Source organism: Balaenoptera physalus, assembly GCF_965194825.1.
Source record: "Balaenoptera physalus genome assembly, chromosome: 4".
NCBI classification, from domain to species: Eukaryota; Metazoa; Chordata; class Mammalia; order Artiodactyla; family Balaenopteridae; genus Balaenoptera; species Balaenoptera physalus.
The window spans coordinates 35,768,992-35,793,251 of NC_138891.1; the positions used below are offsets into that span (position 1 = coordinate 35,768,992).

The 24,260-nt window shown below is 39.8% G+C and overlaps 1 protein-coding gene across 2 annotated transcripts in view; it reads left to right on the forward strand.

Annotated features, from left to right (window-relative positions):
- Positions 1-24,260, forward strand: part of ARHGEF26 (Rho guanine nucleotide exchange factor 26) — a 167,305-nt gene that overhangs the window by 74,248 nt on the left and 68,797 nt on the right. The window contains exons 7-10 of one of the 2 annotated variants that reach the window (XM_082459536.1): positions 2,356-2,508; positions 5,351-5,480; positions 9,106-9,180; positions 19,618-19,707. In XM_082459536.1, the coding sequence (XP_082315662.1) occupies positions 2,356-2,508; positions 5,351-5,480; positions 9,106-9,180; positions 19,618-19,707 (448 nt within the window). The remainder of the gene's footprint in view (positions 1-2,355; positions 2,509-5,350; positions 5,481-9,105; positions 9,181-19,617; positions 19,708-24,260) is intronic. The other variant, XM_082459537.1, reaches the window with a different exon arrangement.

Consider the following 24,260-nt stretch of genomic DNA (forward strand, 5'->3'; position numbering starts at 1 on the left):
GGGGTGAGGAAAGTATTTTGGAAATAGTGATGATGGTTGCACAATATTGTGAATGTAATTAAAGCCATTGAAAATGGTTAAAATGTATATTTTACCAGAATGAAAAATATATAGTTCATATAATTTAAAAAAAGATACTGCCACCAGCACCCTTACGCATATATGTTCCAACATGTAGTTAGTTTTATACAAGCATTTTTTCTTCCTATATCATTTATGTTTATCATTCTTACCTTCTTAATATATCACACATTTCTTGAAGTCAGGGACCAGTCTAGATAGAAAATATTCTTTAAGAAACATGGTTTTTGTTTGTATAGGGTTTGAAGTTGTATGTTTTTGAAATTCTGAAACTTTGGAGAGGGTTTGACATTTTATTCGAATCTTAATAAACTCAGAGTGACAAAGTGACATGAAGTCACTGACTGAGGTTTATTTATTTATTTATTTATTTATTTATTTATTTTGGCTGTGTTGGGTCTTTGTTTCTGTGCGAGAGCTTTCTCTAGTTGCGGCAAGCGGGGGCCACTCTTCATCGCGGTGCGCGGGCCTCTCACTGTCGCGGCCTCTCCCGTTGCGGAGCACAGGCTCCAGACGCGCAGGCTCAGCAGCTGTGGCTCACGGGCCCAGTTGCTCCGCGGCATGTGGGATCTTCCCAGACCAGGGCTCGAACCCGTGTCCCCTGCATTGGCAGGCAGATTCTCAACCACTGCGCCACCAGGGAAGCCCCACTGGCTGAGTTTTGAAACATAGATGTGTTTTTCTGACCTGCTGTCTAGGAACTGTGTGTATGAACCCTGATCCCATTGGGAGGAAAGCCAAATAGTCCAGCAAAGTGTGCTTTCAGTTGCTCCTCTTGCTGTTTTAAACAAGGGGCTTGGATGATGAGGCCATGTAGATGGGAACCATATTGATTATTTTCCCTAAGTCCCTTTTAAAGGCAATAAAAATGTAGGTGTTTACCCAGAATATAAATAAATTTATTCTTCTAGGAAGTTAAAATGCATTTCTTTGTCTTTTAAGCTCCCATGGAGACTTTTAAAAATAGAATAGATAATGATGACAAGCTAATACAATTTACATTAAAATGAGTTTAATGTACCTGTAAATTTATAAAAATAAGACCTCTTAATTCTTTTATTTGAGTGCCAGGATTTTCTTTGAAAAGAACTGAGATATAAATGTGAGAAAATGTTAGCCTGTGTTTACTATTAATCATCTCATATAAATTTCTGTTGTCTCATTCACTGTGTGCCTTGAATTTTATATTATGGAGTCCACCCAGAAAACTGTAGGTAGCAATGATGTGCTAAATGCTAAAGGGCTTATGGAAAACTAACCTTCCCTTGTACTACTATTCCAGAAGTCAACATTAGACATTATTGTTGGTTTCACCTTCATCGCACTTTTAAAGAAAATGCTCTAGTCCCGTGTGATAGTTATTTCTATCAAGATTTTCCTGCTGCTCTGAACTTGCTCAGTAGGTGTGCTCTAGGGAAGTTCCCAATTTTTAGTGTGCATTCACAGCATCGGGCGATCTTGAGAAAATGCAGGTTCAGATTGGGGGAGGTAGGTGGTGAGATTCTGCATTTCTGATGAGCCATTAGATGTTGCTGGTCACTGGACCACAGTTTGAGCAAGAACCCTCTGTTTCAAATATCTGAGTTGATGTTCTGTTAAAATCGGATGCAATCTAAGGTTGCCAGAAAAAAGTACAAGACATCTAAGATGTCCTATGCAATATTTGCACATGGTTGTATTAAAAAATTATCCATTGTTTATCTGAAATTTAATTTTAACTGGACTAGACACAATACACGTGTGTGCAAGTGCACACAACACACACACACACTGGCAACTCTAAATCGCAATCTTCAATCATACACGAAGTCATTTAAATGTCATGTATTAGATTTAAATGATATGATTATTTTTAGTTTGAGAGAAAGGACACAGAACTAGGTTTGTTTCACACCTGTTTTTCAGGCACTAACTTAGGTGTGTTGCTCATATGCTTTTCAATACAGTAAAATGTGTAAGCATGAACCCTGCCCCCCTCCTAGTATCTAGGGAATTCTTGAAAAATAGTGAAATCTGTGCATTCTAAAATATACCTGAAAGCACAGAAATGCCCTGGATTATTAATGTTTTAAGCCAACTATACGAAGTAATAAGGTGCTATATGATAGATTTAAATCTAGACTATTGTATAGTTTTTTTCTCGTATTTTTTGGTACCGAGTACCGTTGATATTTTCAAATACTATTAGACTGTACGTAAAATAGTATTACATGAGGATGATCTGTTGTCTATTAAAGCACACAGAAGAAAGTGTAAATGATTTTGTTTTTTCAGATTCTTTACAGAGTTGGAAGAAAGACATCAGAATAATATCTTCATAGATGACATAAGTGACATTGTGGAAAAACACACAGCATCCACATTTGACCCATATGTGAAGTACTGCACAAATGAAGTCTACCAACAGCGGACACTACAAAAATTGTTGTAAGCAATATTGAATGTTACAGTTTTAATGATCTAATCTTGTTCTAACTAGGTCACATAGATTGAAATTAATGGATCTCTTAAATTATATTTAGAAATGCCTCCTGATGATCTATTTTCCAGGGAGAAATTTTTAAGAGGATTGCTTTTAGGGTGAGGGCATTTGATTAGAAAAATCCAGTTTGTGGAGAATTTTGTCTCTAAAGCAATTATGAAATTATAGTTTGTTGCTGTTTTCCTTGTTTCTTTTTTTTTTTTTTTTTTAAATTGCTGCAAGACACGGGGTTGGGGGTGGGAGGGTTGGTGATCAGTGATTATCCTTCTAAACGGTGAAAAGATTGTTCTCTAAGCTGTTATCTGGCCATTAAGTAGCCTGAGGCCAAGATGGAGCTTTTGAGTAGGTTGAACTAGTGCCTAGGAGCCAAAGCTTTCTCAAGTATCCTAATCTTCCTCCATTCAAATGACAACTCTATTCAGTTGTTTATAGGAATTGCTGATTTTCTCCCTCCGGGTAGTTAGGGGTAAGGAGAGCAGGGGAAGGTCTGAAGGAAGGCAGTTTTTAAGAAAAGTTCTTAAAGGCTTTAGCTATGAAACAAAAAAGAATTAAACTTTAAATTTCCCCCCATACTTTTTCCCTTTGTCTATTTAGTTTACTGAGCATTTTGTGATGTATATGCTATCTCTATCCTTAAAAGAGTCAGCAATGGCTCAGTAATGTCTATACTGCCTTCTTGCCGGGGTCGGGGGCTTGTTGATCACAAGGGGCTATCTATTTGGCAGTGCAATTGTACATTGCTGTAAATTCAGTGTGAGGGCTGACTGGCTATTATCATTCTCCTCCCCTCCTGTGGGGCAGTGGCATTTAGGACGGCAGCATGGAACCCAGGTCAGTTTCTATGCAATGTGTGAGACCCTATGGTGAGGATCGCCTCGTGGCTGCTTTGGAGAAACGGCCCCCAAGTTGGTGAGAAGGGCTGATTATGCCCCTTCCCCCTCCACATTCTCGTTAAAATCTGGTACAGGCACGGTGGAAAACCCACAGCTGCCAACCCCAAAGGAGGCTATTAGCACAAAGCAGGGTTTGTAGGCACTCCTGACATGTTGCCCTAGGTTAGTCTTTGTTGTGGAAACTGCCCTGTACATTGTAGCGTGTTTAGCAGGATCCCTGGCCTCTGCCCACAGGATGCTGATAGCACCATGACACCCCAGTGGTGATAAACAAAAACATCTCCAGACATTGCCCGATATCCCTTGCAGGGGTGGGGGATGGAGAATCACAACCCTCACTTTCCCTAAACTCCCCTCCATCCCACATGGGAACTGCTGATGTAAAGGTTACTCTGTAACTGTTGGGAAATCCAAGTTACATGTGTGAAAACAAAATCTGGAATTAGAGCTGAATTTCACTTTGTTTTGCAGGATTTAAAAGAAAAGCGAATAGGTGCTGCTGTACTTTATGTAACTCTTTAAAAATAAAGGTTTTACTTAAATTAACTCAACGATATCATCATTGGAGCTTTCACATGGAAATTAGTAGCTGTGTTTTCAGAAACTTTGTTGCAGTTGATGTAAATTTACATTTAAGGCCGTGACTTTTCAACTTCAGTTGCCCTTTGGAATCTGAAAACCAACAAACAAACAATGCCCAGGGTGCATCCTAGACTGTTTCATCAGAATCTTTGGAGGTCGGGGAGGCCTGGGGCCTAAGTAATTTAAATATGCAACTGGTTTAGAATTTGCTTCTTTTTTTAACTTCCTAAAAATCTTTTCAAAGCTAGCAGGAAACCTAAAACTCCTCAATTTAAGAAAATGAGATTAAAACCTTTCTGTGTTCTTTCTTTTACTTTGTTCTTCTGGGTATTTCCTAATTTATTTCTAGCAGCCTGGAACCCAGGTTCCAGGTTACAATTGCCACTACCCTGCTTCTTGGCCTTCCCCCCGCCCCTCAACATGGGATTACAGGGGGATTACAGAATCCAGGGCCATTGCCTCCCCACCTCCTCCTCACAAGTCACCCTGGAACTCCTCAGAGCTCCCTTTGGGGTGAAGTGAGGTGACAGAGTGAGAGATGCAGTGTCAGGGACCCACTGAAAGTCAGAAGACCTCGGTTTGACTTCTATCTTTACTGAATACTAGATCTTTTATTTGGCAAGTTGGGGACCTTTCTGAGACTCCATTCTTCCTGGAATCCCCTCTTGGCCTTCCCTGTAAGTTATAGGGTGGTTCCACATGAGATCCTTTATGTCGATATATCTTGCTAAATTCTGTAAAAATGTTCTGGCAGTATTAACACTGTTCTAATGTCACTGGGAGAGGAGGAATATTCTGGCTGGCATGGTCAGAAGGTTTTCTGTCTTAGAAGCTTTGAAAAAGTCCAAAAGCCTCCTAGTAAGTAAATCCAGTCTGACATTTCTTTCTTAGATTATTATCTCGGGCTAGAGAAGTGGATAAAAACATGTGTTATCTTTTAAATGGAATGTTTATAGATTATCAGATATGAGTTCTAGTGTGTATCCTAATTTATAATGTATACATTCACCATTATGATACCATTGCTTCTTCATTAGTTTACTTTCTACTTCTAAAAATTTCTAGCCCATGCATTTTCATCTTATTGTTCATATTGTTACCTTAAATTTATATCTTATATTCAGTCTTGACTGTAAAAGGCAGATAAGCCAGCCATCCATGTCTCTCTATGTAATCATGTGTTTATGTTGTTTCTATATTTAAAAATCATTGATAATATATGAATTTATCACAATATTTTATTATACAGGTTTTACTTCTTAACTTGAAGGGGAAGTATTTTGAAGTTTTGTCTTTCTTTGTTTTTCCTCAGAGCCACCAACCCATCTTTTAAGGAAGTTTTGTCCCGAATCGAGTCCCACGAAGACTGTAGGAACTTACCCATGATCTCTTTTCTCATTCTCCCCATGCAGAGGGTGACCCGCCTTCCCCTGCTGATGGATGTAAGATGTGATCTGGTGTCTCTTTCCTCTGTGGATAGCTGTGCTGCCTCAAGTCCGATTAAGAAAATTATTCTTACCCTACTTAAATTATATCCCTTCTATAAAATCCCCCAATTAAGTGAGAAGGTGCTATTTGGTTGGAAAGTCCCACCTGTGTCTAGTATCTTTGGAAATTATCTTCAATTTAGGCTTGTGGGGTCACTCTGAAGAAGTTAGATTATCCCTCTTTTACTGAACATTTTTTGAAATGGGAGGAATATTGACTTCTTGAAGTCAGGAGTCCCGGATTCCTTTTCCGGCTGAGCCACTAGGCCCGTGACCTTGGGCAAGTCACTTAATCTCTTTGGGCCTCAGTTTCCTCTGGTTGACCACTAAGATCCCTTCCCTGTCACATTCCAAGATGATGAGGTGCTTCCATTTCGCACAGGAAGGAGGCCCTCTGCAGCGTCACAGGGCATAAACCTGCCCTGTTTTGCATCGCTCAGGATGAGTGAGGAAAGTCCAGGCATCCGTCTTATCTTAGGAAACATGCACGAAGAAAACAAGTATGTGATTTCGAATAGTGGTAAGATGTGGCTGGGAGAAGAGTTGAGACTGCAGGTGGGAAGTACAGCTGGGAGGACAGCCGGACGGTAGCTCAGGAGGGCTGCACGCAGGCCGGGCTGCAGGTGCGGGCGCATCCGTGAGAGAACGGGGCGGCCCGACATGACTGCCATCCAGCTGGAGGGGCAAAGAGTGTCTTTTTTTTTTTTTTTAATTGAAGTATAGTTGATTTACAATATTGTGTAAATCACAATTTCAGGTGTACAGCAAAGTGATTCAGTTTTATACATACGTATATTTTCAGATTATTTTCCATTATAGGTTATTATAAGATATATACTGTGTTATACAGTAACTCCTTGTTGCTTATCTATTTAATATATAGTAGTATGTAATCTGTTAATCCCAACTCCTAATTTATCCCTCCCCTGCCTTCCTTTCCCCTTTGGTAACTATAAGTTTGTTTTCTGTGTCCGTGAGTCCTTTGTTTTGTATATAGATTCATTTGTATTATTTTTTAGATTCCACCAATGTGATATCATGTAATATTTATCTTTCTCTGTCAGACTTACTTCACTTAGTATGATAATCTCTAGGTCCATTCATGTTGCTGCAAATGGCATTATCTCATCCTTTTTTATGGCTGAATAATATTCCATTTTATGTATCACATCTTCTTAAACCAGTCGTCTGTTGATGGGCATTTGGGTGACTTCCATGTCTTGGCTATTGTAAGTAGTGCTGCTATGAATATTGGGATGCATGTATCTTTTTGAATTAAGAGTTTTTGTCTTTTCTGGATATATGCCCAGGAGTGGGATTGCTGGATCATATGGTAGCTCAAAGAGTATCTTTTTGATCAAATTAAAATATTTTGGCATAGTTCTACTTTACAATGGATAACATTAATATAACGTCAGTTTTGACATACTTGCTTTTTACAAGTCAAAATATAGGATAAAAATAAAGCAAAACATTACAATCGAGTAAGATTACAAAATAAATCCCATTTTCTCGATTCCATTATAAATTCTAAGAGCTATTCTAAAGAAGCACTGAAGTTTAGAAACGAGTGAAAGCGTGTGATCATGGTCACTTTGCTGGCTCTGCTGCACGGTGAGGGGAAGGCTCAGCTGTCATTTCAGAATTCACAGCACCTGCTGCGCTCCAAGGCCACCTCAGCCTACTCCCTTTACACCCTTCCTTGTCCGTTCCCTGTGTTTTAGGAACTTCTATCCTTGTAAATATTGGGAAACTTGCAGTTTTGTGAATCTAGCTCTGATTTTTTAAAAATCAATATTTATCATGTCTAAGAATAGAATGAAGCCAGGTTATCAAAACTAAATTTTGGCTCTAAAAAGGTTTATTTCCTGAGCCTAATAAGACTTTTATAGAAATAATGAAACTTTGACACATACAGGAAAATATTAATTTTCAAACTTTACTATTTTTTAACAAGAAATGGTTGTTTTCTAAATGTAACATTTCTAGTAATGTTATGAATTTTCAGGATTCTTTCTTTTTCTTCTTCTGAAAACACGTTTTAGCCGAGTTTCCTTAGATTCTGTATATTCTGTGATCTCAGAGCCTCTTTTTATATTCTCTCCCTTTGTGATTCTGAGGAAATTGCTTAGATAGATTGGGACTCACAAAATCTAATATACATGTTGTAGGTACCATGTTGGAGGTTTATGCCATGATTGCCCAGTAGGCTCTAAACTTTTTGGGGTCAGAGACTGTTTTGAGATTGTGAGTAAAGCTGTAGTCATTCTCCCTAGAAAATTCACGGTGTGCAAACTTTTACCTAAAATTGAAGTGTGCAAAGAAACTATGGACTCAGGATGCCTGCTCCCAGAGACAAAGATTAGTATTTTTCAAACTGCTTTTGTACCCATTAGTGGGTCATGAAATTGATTTTTGAATCATGAGCAGTGTTTTTAAAAAATGAGTATAGAATAGAACATGTGGTATATGATATATAATTGTTCATAATGTGGTTAAATATTATTTCATAAAAAACTTGTTTCATTTTTATGTGCATGTCTACTGGTTGCAGTGTAAGAGTATTTCTTGCAGTGGGTCATAGTCAAAAAATTTTGAGAACCATTAATATAAATCCATCCATGGTACACTCTATGCTTCTCACATATCACACGTAACAATCCTGACACCTGACTTTCGGATTTATAGACTTGGTGCTCGTCTGCTTTTAAGGTACCAGTGGTTTGCTAGTTCCTAATATCTTCCACCTCTGCTGGATGCCTGTTGCCCTAATCTGTTTCCCATGTGTGAGAATCTGGCCACCTGGGCAGAATCTAAATGTACCTACAACATGGTCTCTTCAGTGTTACTTCATTTGGAGATTTAGTTAAGCTTGTTAATTGAGGTGAACATTTTTAACAGTTGAAATGGTTCTGTTGGCTTTGAATGGGTATAGTTTCAAAAGTTTTACATAATTCAGTATACCTTCAGTTGACCTTCTTTCAACTTGATTTTACCATCGCAAAAATAGCAGTGTAAACATATCAAGGGAAAATCCAGCAGCCGCTTTTCTGATCCTTTTATTCACCTTATATCATCTACAAATATAATAAGCTCTAATAATAATGATGATGATGATGGTGATCATTAATTTTGTCATTCATGGAGAGCCTACTGTATGCCAGGTATTCATAAAGAACTTTACATGCATTATTATTTAACTTTTGTAACAACCTTGTGATGTAATTGCATTATCCCAATTTCACAGATGAGGAAACTGAGGCTTATAGAGGCAGGGTAGGTGACTTGCCCAAGGTCAAGTAGCTAGTAAGGAGCAGATCTGGAATTTGAAACCAGGTTCACCCATCTCTGAAGTCTATCCTCTTATTTAACTATCCTCTGGATTAACATGGATCCTGTGCTTTTAAAGACTATTTCCTAGTTTTGTAATCGGATTTTAATGTCATCTTCAGACTCATCCATAGTATTGTGTTCAGCATTGTTAAGTTTGCTACAAGTAAGACTCTATGACTGGACGTTGGTTTTGTTTTACTTAGTACAATAAATCAGTTGATTGTGTTCTTCTTTTACTTGATTGCAGACTATCTGTCAAAAGACACCTAAGGACTCTTCAAAGTATGAAGTCTGCAAAAGGGCCTTAAAGGAAGTAAGCAAGGTAAGTGTTGAGGGGCTCATTACACAGTAATGGGATCACCCATTCAGATCCCTCTGAAGAAAACATGTCTGAATTAGATGCTGAAAACTGGTAGATTCTCACAGCCATTTGCACACCATTCTTTAGGTAGCTGAAAAACAAAGCAATGTTTGCTGTACTCAAACGAAACGGGTATTTTTACTGTTTCAGACAGTCTTGTCTTAAGGCACTTTAGATATCTCATTTTCTTTTGGCGTCTGAATTCAGTAAGTGTTTATTGAGTATCCACTACAGTGCCAGGGACGATGCCAGCCCCTGAAAATATGGGGATGAATAAGACATCGGTGGTTACTGCCCTCGTGGAATGTGCTGTGTAAAGGGGAAGGCAGACATTAAATAAGAATTACAGTAAAGGATGATGAGTGACGTAAGAGGGAAGAACATAGTAATGTTGAAGCTGAAGCCTGAAGCAAGAGTAGCTGTTGAATTCTCCAAATTCTATAAACATGTGCCCAAAGACAGTGCTTATAGAATTTGGAGAACTAGAATGTTCTTCATGTGGCGAGAGCCCAGTCCGGGAGAGAGAGCACTGAGGAGCCATGTTAGGGAATCGTGGACCTTATCCTAGGATGCTGTGGACGCTATAAATTCCTGTGCTGTGAAGGAGACAGTGGGGATGAGCTCCAGTGATGAGGCCTTTGTAGTTGATGAGGCTACAGGTGATAGGGGCCTGTACTGATGCGATAGTAAGATGGAGAGAAGCAAACCTACCACACTGGGGAGGTAGGCATGGAGAGTGTTTGGGTGGACATATTTGCGGACAGAAATCAAGGAAAATAGTCTCCCGCTTGTGCAACCATTTGGATGCTCTTGTTTATCTCTACGGTAGGAACAGAGGGAGAAGCTGATGAGTTCCATTTAGAATGTGTCGGAACTGAGATTCCTGTAGAACATCCAAGTCAGGAGCTCAGTGGAGAGACTTGAATTGGAGACGTGGATTGGTGGATCGTCAGCCTAGGGATGATTTTTGAAGCTGGGAGAATGGATGAAAGTACCCGGGAGTGTATATAATAAGAAGAGTAGTTAGTGAGTCTGAAGTGCAGCTGTGAAGAACACCGGACTTCATCTTGTTTAGGGAAAAGGAACCAACAGAGGAGACTTGAAAAACAGAACAAAATGTACCAAAGGAGGAAAACTTAATAAATGGTCTGGCAAATGGCATGTAATTTGGTGGAAGGAAAGTCAGCCCTGCTGGGTGCTCCTGAAAGACAAAGTGGGATAATGATTGATGCGTTCACTGGGTTTATTTATCATCAGGTGGGTTGTGTCCTTGCAGAGGTGGGTGTGGAAGCCAGATTGGAGTGTGTTGAGGGATGAGTGGGAGGTGGGAACTTGCAGCCAGCTAGTGTAGCTGTTTCAACAATCAGGCTGAGGGTAAAAAGACAAAAAGAGAGCTGTAGTTGAAAGGGAAGTGAGGCAGGGTCTTTTTTTGTTTAAAGATTAGAGAAATGTGGGTATGTTTAAATGCTAATAGGAATATTTAGCTGCGAGAAAGCAATCGAAGTTATGGGAATCAATGAGGATATGGCCCAGGGGAGCAAAGCTCATGATCGCATCAGAAGCATCCTAAATATCTCGAAGCTGCACGTTACTTCTGAGTTTGGTACATCTTTGTACCACTTTATTGTGAAGCACTTTTTGTTTTAATCAACTTTAAATTAGCTCTATTTTACTTTTCCTTGCCAATAATAACTACAAAATCATGGGTTTTATGAGCTGGTTGTTTCTTTTTTTATGTATATATATATTTTTTTATTGGAGTATAATTGCTTTACAATGTTGTGTTAGTTTCTGCTGTACAATGAAGTGAATCAGCTATATGTATACACATATCCCCTCCCTCTTGGACCCCCCAATCCCCCCCATCTAGGTCATCACAGAGCACTGAGCTGAACTCCCTGTGCTATACAGCAGGTTCCCACTAGCTATCAATTTTACACATGGTGTATTTATGTCAAACCTAATCTCCCAGTTCATCCCACCCTCCTCTTCCTCCTCTGTGTCCACACGTCCATTCTCTACATCTGCGTTTCTATTCCTGCCCTGCAAATAGGTTCATCTGTACCAAATTCTAGATTCCACATATATGCATTAATATACGATGTTTGTTTTCCTCTTTCTGACTTACTTCACTCTGTATGACAGACTCTAGGTCCATCCACATCTCTACAAATGACCCAATTTTCATTTCTTTTCATCTTCTTTATCCATTCTTCTGTTGATGGACATTTAGGTTGTTTCCATGTCTTGGCTTTTGTGAATAGTGCTGCTGTGAACATAGGGGTGCATGTATCTTTTTGAATTAGAGTTTTGTTCAGATATATGCCTAAGAGTGGGATTGCTGAATCATATAGCAACTCAAAATATTTTTAGTTTTTTGAGGAACCTCCGCATTGTTCTCCATAGCGGCTGCACCAATTACATTCCCACCGACAGTGTAGGAGGGTTCCCTTTTCTCCACACGCTCTCCAGCATTTGTTGTTTTTAGACTTTTTAATGATGTCCATTTTGACTGGTGTGAGGTGGTACCTCATGGTAGTTTTGCTTTGCATTTCTCTAATAATTAGTGATGTTGAGCATCCTTGCATTGTGCCTGTTGGCCATCTGTATGTCTTCTTTGGAGAAATGTCTATTTAGGTCTTCTGACCATTTTTTTATATTAAGAATAAGTTTATCTGTGTCTTAGTCTGTTTCGGCTGCTAGAACAACATACCGTGGACTGCTTGGCTTATAAACAATAGAAATTTATTTCTCACAGTTCTAGAGGCTGGAACTCCAAGATCAAGGTGCCAGCGTGGTTGAGTTGGGGCCCTCTTCTAGCCACGTTGCAGACTTCTCCTTATAGCCTCACACGGCAGAAGGGAGCAAGGGAGCTCTCTGGGGCCTGCTGTAGAAAGCACTACTGTAAGTCCCCTACCTACGAACAAATTCAATTTGGAGAGCACGCTTGTAAGTCCAATTTGTTCGTAAGTCCAACAAAGTTAACCTAGGTACCCAACTAACACAATACTGTGCTGTAATAGGTTTATTATACTTTTCACACAAATAATACATAAAAAACAAATGAACACAAAAAATAAAACATTTTAAATCTTACAGTACAGTACCTTGAAAAGTACGGTAGTACAGTACAACAGCTGGCATACAGGGGCTGGCATCGAGTGAACAGGCAAGAAGAGTTACTGACTGGAGGAGGGAGAGGAGGTGGGAGATGGTAGAGCTGAAGGATCGTCAGCAATAGGAGACGGAGGGCAAGGTGCAATTTCACTCACGCCTGACGTTGATGGCACAGGTTCTGGTTCCTTTGTGGGACCAGATGCATGTTTGCCTCTTTGAAAGTTCGAAACTTGAAGGTTCGTATGTAGGGGACTTACTGTAGTCCCATTTGTGAGGGCTGTATCCTCATGACTTCTAAGCACCTCCCAAAGTCCCCACTTCCTAATACCTAGTATCATCTTCGGAGGTTAAGAATTCAACACATATTTTGGGGGGATATGAACATTCAAACCATAGCAGTCTGTCAACCACTTGAATGCATCTCTTGCTCTGTCAGTGGTCTGCATATCCCACTTGGGGAAACACTAAGTGAAGAAACTTGGCCTGACAGGTATGAAATTACCTAAGGTCCTACTGCCCATGGGTCTCTCCTCTAGGACCCCAAATCCTTTGGAGGAGGGGGAGGGTCTTTAGGAGAAGCTATTGTGTACTTAGAGAAGTTCTAGCCTTGGCCATGAAAGAGATTGTGTCAGATTTTGTTTGGTTGTTACTGAGACGTTGGAAAAGAATTCACACAGAAGAGAAAGGAGGAAGGTAATAGGAATTGAATTGAACCAGCAATGATCCTTAATTTTTTTGAGACTTTTACATCCCAGTTACAGTAAACTGCTACATTCCTTCAGGTGTCTCTTGTTCACTTGATTTGACACTGGTTCTTTTAGGTAAGGCTGGCAAAAATGTCATGTAATTGCCTTACCTTAATACTTACTGTATGAAGGACCCTCTGTGAAGAAGTGCTGTTCCAGTGAATTGTTTTTTCTAAGGCAGCGTTTCTCTCTCTTGAGCAGGAGTCATGAATATCAGGATTATTCCCCCAATCTCCTAGTGTTGTAGGGAACTGAGGTTATCAATACAGCCAGCTCAGGGATTCATCTTCTTTTTCATTTGTGCAGGTTACTGATGGGGTTTTATAGATTCTGGGAAAACAATGTCAGTATTTTTAACAAAATGACTCTGTACATAGAGCATTTATGGTTCAAAATCAAAATGCAGAATTTCACTTGCTTCCCTTATCTGAAACGAAAGAAATTGGGAGTTCCCAGTATTTATTTTAGAGAGTGAAATTTTGTATGATGAGGCCCAAGTTTTTAGAACCGGACTCCACCTAAGGCCCTTGGGCAAGTCTCTCTAGATGGTTATTCATTCTTGGAAAAAATGAGTAATATCTTTTTTGGTAATTAAAATGCTAATGAAATTTATTTGCATAGTGTGAATAATACTTCAGTGACATTGTTCCTGTGCGTGGCTGAAATGACGGTGACAACTTACTGAATTGGGGCTTTGGAAAGACTTATTGACTTAGTCAAACAACTCAGAAACAAGAAAGATGTTTCTATCAAGTGAAATGTGTATTTACTTCCAGATTTTCTGCTCAGATGCTGGGGCGGAGCCGGGGGGAGGGAAATTTCCAGGGAATCGGATAGTTTAGCTGGTGCAGAGTCGTGTCTGGTGTCTAAGGAGTGGTGCTCAGGAGATGGTTTCTTATGCCAACGAAATCGTCCCTGCTGCTCTCTTTTATTTATTCTCCCTTGGAAAAAGAATAACTGCTTTAACGTGCACCTCATAAAAATTCTATTTCTATTTGGAGGTAATATTAAGTTATAAGCTTTTCTTTTAGTGGCAGAAGAGCCAAGTTCTCTTGAATCTTTTCCTGTAACTTATTGCTTCAGCTATTTAAAAGAGGTCTCTAAGCTGTGTCGTTAAGTGAAGAACATTAAGTTGCAGAACAGAACAAATAGTGTAATGACATCTAGGTAATAAAATGTGTTTATATACATATGTATGTCATCAATTTATAGAAATAGTACCCAGAATCATACACATCAGACTTTCAACCGTGGTTACTGATGGTAAAGGGAGAGGAGTGCAGAAGGGAGGAATTAATACGATTTTTTTCCTTCACTCCAAGTACTGCTCTGAAAGAATGCATTTAAGGTTTACAAAGATACATTTTAAAAATAACGTACTAAGTGTCCATTACTGAAAATTTGAAAAATTGAAATAAGAGAAAATAAAATGTATCAGTAATCTTGTCGAAGATAGTGACTATTGCCATTTTACGGCGTGTCCTTCCAGTGGATGTAAATGTACACTTACACATGGATTCATGTGGTACCCATTTCATTTACTCTTCTAAATAGTGCTGCATGGACTATGGCCTTACATAAATGATTGTGGTCCTCTGATGATTTCTATTGAAAAGTTTCCAGAAATGGGTTTATTGGGGGAAAAAAAGGTAGGTATGATTTAAAGACCCCCAAGTGCCTTCAAGGAAAGCTGTCCCTGTATCCATGACAACCAGAAGTATTTCTAAGTGTCTGTCTTACTGTGCACTCCCCAGCATCCAGTATTCTTTTCATTTTTGTGAATTTGATAGATTGAAAATATTTTATTTTTGTTTTAATTTATATTTCTCCATTAGAGAGATTGAGTTCTTTTTTTTCCACATAAATTTGGCCTAAAACAAAAAATTCAGCCAAATTTAATAAAGCTTTGACAGATGCTGAAGGAAGGCACAGCTTTAATATGCGGAGGCTGATTTTAATAAAAACACTATATCCAAATTAGCGCTTGTCCCTTCAAGATAGTCATTAAACAGAGTCCACTGATGATACCATTGCTTGATATATTTGGGGGGAACTTTTTTGTTTTGAATACGCCTTTGGAGGTGGCGGCTGGTGGAGTCTATGTTTGGAAGTTTAGGAAATAAAGATTATAACTTTATTTTCCATTTTCCCTTTCATTTTAAAGTGGGATAACTAAAAAGGAATTGTCCCCCCCCCTTTTTTTTAAATAAATTTATTTATTTTTGGCTGTGTTGGGTCTTCGTTGCTGTATGCGGGCTTTTCTCTAGTTGCGGCGTGCAGGCTTCTCATTGCGGTGGCTTCTCTTGTTGTGGAGCACGGGCTCTAGGCGCGAGGGCTTCAGTGGTTATGGCACGTGGGCTCAGTAGTTGTGGCTCCGGGCCCTAGAGTGCAGGCTCAGTAGTTGTGGCGCACGGGCTTAGTTGCTCTGTGGCATGTGGGATCTTCCCAGACCAGGGCTTGAACCCGTGTCCCCTGCATTGGCAGGCAGATTCTTAACCACTGCGCCACCAGGGAAGCCCATGTACCACCAGGGAAGCCCCCCCCCCTTTTTAAGTGGCTTATAAATGATCTCTGATCTCTGAAGGCAGTTTACACATTAACATTTGCTGAGCATTCCTTGTGTCTTAGGTACTGGGCTGGGCACTGAACTAACAAATATGGAAATTTCACAATCTCTGCTGTCCAGTCTTTTTAGAGAGGTAATACCCAAGATGAGTCCTGAAAGACAAATAGGGGGCTATAAATCTAGATAAGAAGGAGTCAGCGGGACAGAGTGGGGTGAAGAATGTTCAGGTAGAGGGAAACACACATGCAAAAGTGCAAGGGATGTGGAAGAGTGTGCGGCTCTGAGCAGAGATTTGGTTAAGACTGAGGCCCAAGATAAGAGAAGCAGGAAGTTAGGGATCAAGTGAGTAGGTGCCAGATCATGGTCTTGCTAAGATTTAATTCTGAAAGCTTCGAGGAGCCTTTTAAGGATTTCAAGCTGAGGAGTTTCATGATCAGATTTGAACTTAGAAAGATTGAAAATGTTTTTCTGGATGACACGTAAGGGTAGGGCAGAAGTGATGGCAGAGAATTAGGAGGGCACTAATCCAAAGGGGAGGGGGTTTGAGCCTGAGTGCGGGGACAGGGCTGGTGGATGAGTGGACAGCAGGACGGCAACATTAAGGAGACTTTATGAACTGTTTGGATGTGGAGGACAAAGGAGCGGGAGGCATCTGAGTGGTGAGGGCCCAGCTTTTTGGCTTGGGGAAGCGGATGGTGCTGGGATTGATCACTGACGTAGAGAACACTGGGCGGGGGAGGGGGTGATAAAGGTAGTGTTGAGGTTTGGTCGTTCCATCCTGAGTTTGAGATGTCTCTGGTGGACCCGAGAAGAGATGCCATCCAGGTAGTTGGATGTAGAGCTTAGGGAACGGACCAAGTCTGGGAGCACAGATTTGGGAACTATGAACATATATTCTTCAAGAGAAATCATAAAAATGCCCTGAGCAATGGCTGCTTGATTAGATTTTGTTCTGTCTTAATCCTTTTAGGATATATATATATATATTATTTTAAAGTCACTTTTTTTTTTTTTTAAGATTTTTTTAGATGTGGACCATTTTTAAAGTCTTTATTGAATTTGTTACAATATTGTTTCTGTTTTATGTTTTGGTTTTTTGCCACGAGGCATGTGGGATCTTAGCTCCCTGACCCGGGATCAAACCCGCACACCCTGCATTGGAAGGTGAAGTCCTAACCACTGGACCACCAGGGAAGTCCCCCTTTTAGGATATTTTAATTGCAGTTGCCCCTGCCCAGCCAGGATATTTTCTGCGCCTAGCTTTGATCAGGTGCAGCCATCAGTCCCTGCATCAGTGAACTCCTCAAGACCATTCAGACCTAAAGATATGCTGGAACTGAAGATAGGTGTACCCTTGAAGCCTAGAATATCTGTTAAGTGACTGGAGACGTCCAAGTGTCCATCAGTGGGGGATTGAATAAATACACTGTGGAAAGCACATACGGTCATAGCATATGTTGCATCCTATCACTCTGCTGAAAGCCTGCTGGTGGCTTCTCTTTGCACTTAGAACACAATCCACACGCCTGAAGAACTTGCATGCTTTGACCCTGGGCTGGTCCTCTAGTTTGCTCTTGTGCCATTTTCCTGTGTCAGGACCTTTTACTTTCTCAGGCACACGGCACTTTCCCAGTGTCAGCCCTTTGTTCCTGGTGTTCACTCTGCCTGAACCAGCGCTCTCCATTGATTTGGGTGCTAACTCCCTTTTTTCCTTCCGCTGTCAGCCTAAATGACCTCTCAGGAGAGGTCTCTGGCTCCCTCCTCACCCTCCTCCTCCCAGACCCCCTGTTTTTTTTTTTCCCCTTTAAGATTTCAGTCTATAATTATTGTGTCTGCCCTATTATGTAACCCTAGCATCTGACACATACCAGGTACAAAATAAACTTTTTTTTCCAGTGAATGTTATATTTATAAGGCGAAATGTTGGCAAGTGAAAAACTTAAGTCACAGACAAGCATTGAATAATCCATTTACAAAAATTAGAATTTCTGCACATTATATGTGCGTGTTTATATGTTCATATAAGCACAGGAGAAAAAGAGAAAGTGTATAACCCATCTTGTTTCCAGTTACCTCCATGGAGTAGGATTAGGTCAGAGCCTTTTATGGCCTGTTTTGTTTACTTACGTATTATCATTTTTTTTTTTTTACAGTAAGCATATGTAACTTAATAAAGCAGTAATATTAAAGTAAATCTAATCAGAATTTCTAGCTTCGTTTTTAACAATCACATGTCTTTATGGCCAGTGATCCTTGTTATGGACAAGTTTTATAGCTTTTTCAGTTAATAAGAAATTGGAAATACAAAGTTTGTTTTGGTTTAGGCCAGTGAACTAATAATTATGTATTAGGTACAGTGTAAAGGAGAAACTCCTGTGTATCTCCTCTGTGCTCAGTACTCTACCCACAGAGCACTTCATTTCTGACCCTTGTGGTCACCAAATGTGTGTGGTTTTTCCTCACACCAAGTAGTTCTGCTGTACCAGCTGGGTGTCTGACGGTATTCAAGTCAGTTCTCACTCCACCTGGAGATATAGCATCAGATCCCACAGGATAAGGGCTCAAGCCCGCAAGACCACACCTCCAACTTCATTTCAGTCACTAATCACAAGTCCAGGTTGTTACCTGTGTTTCTGACCCACTGGCTATAAATCAAGTTCCCATGACCCCCCTCCTCAGGTTTGATTAATTTGCTAGAGGGGCTCACAGAACTCAGGAAAACAGTTTACTTACTAGATTAGTGGTTTATTACAAAGGATATTAAGGGATAAGAATGAACAGCCAGATGAAGAGATAAGGTGAGGTCCAGAAGGATCCTGAGCCCAGGATGTTCTGTCCTCATGGAGCTTGAGATGCCACCCTCCCAGCACGCAGAAGTGTTCTTCTTCACCAACCCGGAAGCTCTCCAAGTCCGAAGTTCAGGGATTTTTATGGAGGCTTCATTATGTAGGCGTGAATTATTCAACCATTGTCCAGTAGTGATCACGTTATCTCCAGCCCCTTTCCCCTCCCTGGAAGTCTGCAGGGCTGAAAGTTCCAGCCTTCTCTTTAATCACTTGGTTGGTTCCCCTGGCAACCAGCCCCATCCTTAGGGGCTTACCAGAAGTCACCTCATTAACATAAACTCAGCCATGGTTGAAAGGGGCTTGTTATGAATAACAGAAGATACCCATTTCACTTCTATGCCCTGGAGCTATTTCAGGAACTGGTAGCAAAACTAAATTATAACCAGAGATGCCCCTGTGGCTCTTCCGTAGGAAATTACAAGGGTTTTAGGAGCTGTGTGCCAGAAACCATGGACAAAGACAAAATATATATTTTGTTTATTATAAATCATGATATCACAGCTACTCATCAGAGGACTATGAGTTCATTCTGTTTGTAGATAATTCAGTAGTTCTAATTGAACTGAATTTCCCTTAGCTTGACCATCCTTGAAGAATCATTGACCATTAGGTTCCAACGGAAGGCTTTCCTCTTCTAGCATCCAGGTTACTGGTCACATGCTTTGCATGTAGCATTCTGCTGAGAATTTGCCTTTGAAGTCAAGTGGTCTGCCCTCAGCTGCTCTGATACGAAGTGGGGAGAGAGGTGCAGCTTGCTCTGAGTTTGGTGGTGTTCCCATGGGTGAAGGCGAGGAGGAGGGGGCAGAGGAAAGGAGCAGAATGGAGCAGACTGGACCATGTGAGGAATCTGCTGAGTGTATGTGGAGGGCATCGTGTGATAATGCACAGAGGATGTGTGTCCCTGAAAGTTCTCAGGACGTTTTTTTCCTCCGTCTTCACATCCTGATGACACCACTTCCAACTCGGTACAAAGTCTTGACTGTGTGAAACTGTGAGTTCTTTAACCATCTGGAATGAGTCTCTGGAGCTTCCACAGTGCTAATTATTTCCTGTGAGATCTGCATTTGAAAGTGAGGTTTCTCTCCTTCACCTCTTAACCCTCCTTATCATTCTCTGTTTCCAGTTGGTTCGACTCTGCAATGAAGGAGCTCGGAAGATGGAAAGGACTGAAATGATGTACACAATTAACTCTCAGCTGGAATTTAAAATTAAGGTATTCTCTCATACTTCTTCATAAATAGATTTGTTACTGCTCTTGCTTAAATCTTATGTGAATAAAGAGAGAGTTGAGGGCAACAAAGTGGAGAGGAATTTGCTTTTCACAGCAGGGCCATAAATTGATTACAGAGAGGCTGGCAGGGGAAATAGCAGATGCTTTGCTTTGGACAATTCAGCTCTTGCTAATACCAGATAAAGTGACCTTTCTCTAGGCCACAGACTTAGGTATTATCTAACTAGCACTTTCTTTTTTCCCTAGGAAGACACCAAACTTGAGAAAAGGGTGGTTAAAAATAATAGAATTTTAGAATAGAAAGGAGATTTCTTTAGTATTCTCAAAGTATCCTGCAAAACAGTGGTATCCCACGAGCTGGACCAGGGTGTTCTCCTAAATCAAATAAGGACACTCCTTTCTCAGTTTGCAAAAAAGGATTATTAGTGAATTGTTCTTTTCAAATTTGTTTTTCTTCCATAATTCTTTTTTGCAAAAAAGGATTATTAGTGAATTGTTCTTTTCAAATTTGTTTTTCTTCCATAATTCTTTTTTGCAAAAAAGGATTATTAGTGAATTGTTCTTTTCAAATTTGTTTTTCTTCCATAATTCTTTTTTGCATATGTGCTGCCTGTTACTGCTTGTCTCATACTGCTCAGGGGCAGATGACAGGATGAACAAAGAAGGAAATAACAATTAATGGCGAGGCTAGGCCACGGTCAACTCCTTTGTTGGCTCACAATTCAAATCTTAATGGATGTGAGTGCTCATGGTTGTGATTCTGTTTCGTTTTATGCCACTTGAATTTAATTAACCAACTTAAAGCGGTCATATTTTTTCATGGTGAAAGTGTTCCTAATTTGTGCAGTGGGATTAGCGCGATCGTGGCATTATGCAGATAACTCTCTGCTGTGTCATATAGTTTGAGGGCCACTGATATAGTACAGCTACACCCTTTTATTTTATAAATGAGGAAAATACAACCCCGAGAATAATTAATTGTTAACAGGGTCATTCGGCTCGTGGTGGCAAAATCAGGACTAGGGTCCAGACGTCCTGACTTGCAGATCAGTGTAAACTCTTCCACTGTGACACCCTGACTATAAAGATTTAAATGCAGAAAGGTGATCCGTGATTCTTCTTAGAAAATGATGGATACTTGCTAAAAACAGCATGCACATGCACACACACACACTTTAGTTATTATACCCTCATATAGAAATTTACGGCAATTTCAAAACCCATTTTTTTCCCATCCTTCACAAAGAATCCTGTCCTTCACTTTCATTTGTTTCTAAGTATTTTAGAAAATATATCTATACATCAAAGGATTTTTTTTTAATCCCCTCCTTTTTAAAAATGATAAATCTCTAACCGTTTCCATTTTAAAAGTTGATAAATCCCTTCCCTAACCATTTTTCTTTTTCTTTCTTCACTGATAATCAGTTGGTTTAAGATACCTTTAAGCTCTGTTTCTCTAGAACCACAATTAATTTGTAACTGAAAAAATGCTTACCCCAAGGGTTCTTAAAAATAAGTGATTAACATCAATTGAGTGCATGAGTTTTTGGATTTTTGTTTCCTCTTGGTTCAATGGTTAAAACTGCAAACTTAAAGGAAAATATTCTAAGTTTAGATTTATAATGAAGGACTTAATTCAGACCACTTAGAAATACTAATACAACCTTAGGACCTCATTTCTATAACACTTTATGGATAACAGTGGACATTTATATTCAGTTCATTTCAAAGACGAGAAAACAGATGTTCAAAGAAGTTAAGTGTTTTGTCCAAGCACATGCATTCTTTTCAACAAATTTCACGAGCACCTTTGTGGACTGAAGTGGGAAAACAAAAGCATGATCCCTGCCCTCGGGGAGCTTACCATCTAGTAGAAGCCTACAGAAATACAAAGGAATGAGCCAAGTCTACAGCTGTTATGGGAGATAGAAGAGTTTTGAGAACACCAGCAATGGAGAGGGCGTGGCCGGCCCTAAGCATGAGGGACAAAGGGGTGGGGAGCTTGTAGCAGCCAGGCAAGGCTTCATACTGGAGGTGTGCTTGAGCTGATCTTGAAAGGAGAGAGAGAAGGGTCTTCCAGGAGTGAAGAGAAGGAGCAAATGCACAGGACATGGTTTCAGCTGCTGTAGCCCAGGAATTGCACACATTCAGTGGGGTGGAGGGGAGCAGGGCAGAACTATCACTCATGGGAAGGGCCTTGTGTGCCAAAAGAAAGAGCAGAGCAGGATCATCTGGGAGCCACTGAAAAGTTCAAAGCATGGAAGTGACACAGTCAGATGCGCATATAGTAAAGATGACTTTAGCATCATAGTAAAAAGCCTTTTAAACTTATTCCAAATCCAGAAGTCATTAAAAGGAAAATTGATCGACGTGAAAATTTAAAAAATTTCTCCATAGAGTGAAAATTAAAGGGCATTTAAACAGTGAAAAGAGAAATAGGAAACTGGGGAAAAAAATTAGAACTCACATATAGGTAAAGGGTTAATATTCCCAACATATAACCTCAAAGTGATAAGAAGAAGATAAGGAAAAAATCCATTAGAAAATTGCAAACTAGAAAACTGTTGTCAGAAGAGGAAATACAAATGACTGTTAAACGTCTGAAAAGATGCTTTACTTCATTCAGAAGAAAATTGCTAATTGAAATTAAAATAATGTATTCTACCACTTAGATTTATAAATAATTCAAAAGTTTGATAAAACATTTTATCAGTGAGTTGTTGGGAAAGCCATGTTTATCTGTTGCTCGTGGGAAAGATTGTTATAACCCCAGTGGTGGACAATTTGTCAATAACTATCAAAATTACAAATGCAGGTTACTATGACCCAGCAATTTTACTTCTAAGAATTTATCCTATTGATATGCTCATGACGTATAAAATTAAACACACACACACACACACATACAGACATACACACAAAGTTACTGATATGGCATTGTTTTAATTGCAAAAGATTAGAAACAACCTAAACATCTATCTATAGGGGACTGATTAAATAAATTATAGTACACCTAAATTATGTAAGACCACTCAACTTAAAAAAAAAAATGAAGAATTTTAGGAATCGATATGGTAAGCTTTCTGTCATATTATTAAGTGAAAAAAGTAAGGTGCAGAACAGGAGGAAAAAAAGAGTATAAAGGTTGCTTATGTGTAAGAAATCTCTGGAAAGTTATAGAAGAACAATAACAGTTGCTACCTTGTAGGGGCTGTAATCAGTGGTTGGGAACTGGGTAGATGAGGAACGGGGTGGGAAGGAGGTTGCTCACTTAATAGTTTTTCATAGGACTTTTTTTTTTAACAACCTCCCCTTCCCACTCTACACACATACACCAGATTCAGTTTATTATTTTAAAAATGTATTACAGCAGCTATGTGGAGGGTAAGTTGGGCAGGTAATAAAACCGGAGGCAGAAAACCAGTTTGGAGACTGGAAGCAGAGGCGGAGAGATAAAGCGGGATGCCTGGAGGAGGGCTGTAGCTGTGGTACCGCAGGTGTCTAGTCTGGTCGACTGGATGGAGAGTCACACCATCCACCTAGGTAGGGAATCCAAGAGGAGGAACGACCCTGAGGGAAAGGTAGCGGGTTCTGTGTTGGTTCTATTTGGTTTATGGTCCTACCGTAGCCATTATTGCCATGAAAATATTTACTGAGTATTTACTATGTGCCATTTTCACATAGTCTCATTGAATTCTCACAGGAACCCCATGAAGTATCTAATTATTATTCCCATTTTATCGTTGAGGAATTCGAAGCTAGAGATAGTAAATTATTTGCTCAAAGTCATACACCAAGAAGTACTGAAGCCTGGAATCAGATCTGCGACTGACTGCAGCGTCCACATTCTTAACCATGGCAGCAAAATAATGCTAGTCTTTTCTCATTTGAAGAGGATAAAAGCTTATATATATGTCTGTGTGTGTGTGTGTGTGTGTGTGTGTGTGTGTGTGTGTATTAGATATTTATGTATGTTTGAATGTATGTATGTATGTTTACTTACATGTGTTTTTCATTTTTAAATTAGTAAGTGTCTGGACAAGTATCATGTGCTGCACGTGCTAATGTGAGAGGGGTGAGGAGAGCCCACCGGATGGGCACAGGAAGCCGATATAAATTAAGAGCGTGGGCTCTGGAGCCAGCCTGCCTGAGTTCCAGTTGTAGCTCCACTACTTACTAGCTATAGGACTTTGGGCATTACTTAACTTTCATTTCTTAGTTTTCTGAACCGTAAAGTGGGACTGATAATGGTGCTTTCCCTCACGGAGTTATTGTAAGGATAATTAATGGGAGGGCAGAGTGGAGAGTGACTGCTCAGTGCATATAGACTTTCTTTTTAGGGTAATGGAAGTGTTCTGGAATTAGATAGTGATGATCATTGCACAACATTGTGAATGTACTAAAAGCCGCTGAATTACATGTATACTTTAAAATGGCTAAATGATACATTTTTGTCTCAATTTAGAAAAAACTTGCTCTTCCTTGTCTCACTGGCCCATAAAATTAGTTAAATTTTATGCTGAGGCTGGTTTTCT